The sequence below is a fragment of the Dipodomys ordii genome, unplaced genomic scaffold, assembly GCF_000151885.1.
Source record: "Dipodomys ordii isolate 6190 unplaced genomic scaffold, Dord_2.0 Scaffold6, whole genome shotgun sequence".
NCBI classification, from domain to species: Eukaryota; Metazoa; Chordata; class Mammalia; order Rodentia; family Heteromyidae; genus Dipodomys; species Dipodomys ordii.
Window position 1 is genome coordinate 3235703 of NW_012267222.1, and position 3019 is coordinate 3238721.

At 58.4% G+C, this 3019-nt stretch overlaps 1 protein-coding gene across 1 annotated transcript in view; it reads right to left on the reverse strand.

Annotated features, from left to right (window-relative positions):
* Positions 1–2569: 2569 nt before the first annotated feature.
* Positions 2570–3019, reverse strand: part of Gpr153 (G protein-coupled receptor 153) — a 6155-nt gene continuing 5705 nt past the window's right edge. The window contains exon 4 of the mRNA XM_013031629.1: positions 2570–2655. Coding sequence (XP_012887083.1) covers positions 2570–2655 — 86 coding nt within the window. The remainder of the gene's footprint in view (positions 2656–3019) is intronic.

Genomic DNA, 3019 nt, shown 5'->3' on the forward strand with positions numbered 1-3019 from the left:
TCCCCCGGGCAGCCGGCCGCGCGCCGGTGGGACGGGACGGAGCGGACCCCTCGAGGCGAGGGGAGTCACCGCCCCGCCCCGGCCCATTCAGCGCCCCGCGGGCGTCCCGTTCCCACCGGCACAAAGCGCGCCGGACCCGCCCTGCTGGCAGGACTCCCCGCCCCCACGGGACCCTCCTCTCCCCAGAGCCAGACCTTTCCAGAAGCCCCAGCTCCGGAGTCCGCTCCCGCCGCCGGCCCCGCCCAACGACGCCCCGCCCCCAGGAAACCACGCCCATCGAGTCACGCCCCGCCCCCGCGGAGTCCCAAGTCGGATCCGTGGCGTGGTCTCCCCACTGCTGGGTGTGCAGCCGTGAGCGCCGGTGGAAGTCGCAGCCCAGCCAAGACCCCTGGCCTGCATTGCGGGACTGGACGCAGCAGGTCCCGTGCTGACCCCTAGGGTCGGTCAGGGAGTCCTGGGAGCGCCCCGCACCTGCGGATGGGTTGGTACAGGAGCAGGGCTGGGCTCGGACTTGCGGGGAGACTCCAACCTCACCTTGGTTTCCTTTCCCCTCGGCTTCCTGCGCAGAGCAGCATGGGTAAGGGGTGAGACCACAGCACCTCTATCCAGTTTGTTATGCAGAATAAATGCAGAACGTACCTATGCCGTGAGTATGTACATACCAAGGAGGTTCTAGTTTTTTCCACGATGCCTGTTGTGTGCACCTTTTTCCTCTTCTCCCTCCAAGCTTTCAGTACTGGGGCTTGAACTCAGGGCCTAGCCCCTGTCCTTTAACTTTTTCGATCAAGCCTGGCAACTCTACCACTTGAGCCACAGCTCTGCTTCTGGCTTTTGGTGATTTAGTTATAGAAAGTCTCATGGGACTTTGCTGCTCAGGATGGCTTTGAACCTCTATCCTCTGATCTCAGCCTCCTGAGTAGCTAGGATGACAGGCGTGAGCCACCGGTCCCCGGCTGGGTGTGCCTCTGGAAACTACAAATGGCCGTTTACATAGGTGCATTTCCTGTGTGGGTTGTTTTTGCCCTGCTTAAAAGCTAAGCCGTCCTGGTCCAATCCCAGGGCGGAGTCATCAAGTTTCCACTGCCCAGCTCCCCCAGCACCAGAGGACAGTTTCCCGCCGCGCCTGAAGAAAACCTCTGCTGCCAGCAGGTGGCGACTTCACCCTTGCAGACCTTTTCAAAAGGGGGCCTCTGAATTCCATCAGGGGTCTGCCACACACCAGGCCTGAGGATGCCTGGCTCCAATCGGCCTGCCTTGCTTGCTCTTCTGAATCAAGCTCACAAGGACTGGCACACCCCGGCCATCCCTGGGACGAGTTATCTATCTACCCACTGCTTCACACTGTTGCTGCTACAAGTCTGTCTGGTTAGTTGGAACACAAAACACAGGCACATTAGCCAGGTTCTAGAGAGGATGGGGTGGCATTTGGGAATAGCTGACCAGCTCTGCGGTTGTTTCCACCAACAGTTTCACGACCTAGGCTCAGAATACCAGATGCAAATCTTAAGGAAAATTTTATTGGGTCCTGTACAGAAGAGAAATGCCCAATTTTCAAAAAACTACAAACAGATCCCTAGTTCTGGGCTAGGTGGTGGTATGTAGACAGAGCTCCCTCCCCAGAACGTCCAGGGTCAAGCTCATAAACACAGCAAACAGGCCTGGAGGTTGCACAAAATCCCCAAACCCCAGGATTGTCTGCTTGAGACCCTCCCTTAAGTTTTATAAAAAATCAGGACCGGAGTGGCCCACTGCAAGTATTGCCATTGGATATGAAATACAAAGTGAAAACCCAATGTGTGTGTGTGTGTGTGTGTGTGTGTTGGGAACAATGGCTAGCTGGTGGGCTCTGCCCCAGAGTTACATGCCAGCCCTTGAAGGAACAGCAGCATTAACAAGGGCATCCATGCCCCTGCTCACCTGTGGCCAGCTCACTCTCCCCACCAATACCCCACAGCCTGGGGCTGTAACCCTGTCTAGCTAGGAGAAAGAGGAAATGGGCCTGGCCGGCAGAGGCAGAACAGACAGCTCTGTGATGACCTTGAAATTAGTTCCAGGTCTGCACATCTGAGGAGCTGCTGAGGGCTATTGCTGCAGCTCAAGGTCATGGGTATTCTAGGACTTTGCCTGAGAAGACCTGGGCACATTTTGCCTGCTGAAACCACACCAGCAAGAGGTCTGCAGGGGGGCAGGGGGGCAGAGACCTCTGCCCGGATGCTTGCCAGATAAGGGGGAGGCAGGAAGTGAGCCGCTGGGAGAGGAGGCCCACCTTGGGCTTGACTCCTTCATGGTGTGGTAGTGCGGTGGACTGGCAGACATCGTGGAATAATGCATATGGGGACGCTAATGGGGGTCAAGCTGGCTGTGGTGCCGACGGTGATGGTGTCAAAGCATTGTGCTTAGTTGGGGCAAAGTGAATTCCCAGAGGGGCAAGGGGTACTGAGTGGGAGGCCTGGGGCCCGTGGGCCTCACTTGGATTTGCCCTCACAAAGGACCCCGAGGGCTGACCTCTCACCCCTGGCGGGACATGGGACCAGGACACTTCTTCCATCAGCCCTGAGAGAGAACATGGTCACTTGCTCATGGCAGAAGGAAACTGAGCGAGACAGGTCACAGCGAAGGAGACCTGTTTGGAGGGCACTCGGGGCTCTGAAGACCCTGTGATTAAAGAGACCTTAAAGGGCAGGTTCTGCGCCCCTGGAGAGTGCAACTGAAGTGGGGGGGGGGAAGGGGAGGGTTGTGGTGGTAAACACCTCGTGCAGCAGGTGGCTCACGTCTGTAATCCCAGCTACTCAGGAAGCTGAGATCTGAGGATCACGGTTCGAAGCCGGCAGGACCACGAAAATCCATGACACTGATGTCCAATTAGCCAACCGAAAGTCGGTAGAGCGCCAGCCTTGGGCGCAGAAAGCTGTGAGAGCGCCCGGATTCGGTCTGTCCGGTGCTGGGTGGGTCCCAGGCTGCACCGGGCGCGGGGACGCGGGGCCCCGGGCGTCTCGGCGCGGCGGCCCGCCGGGTCCGG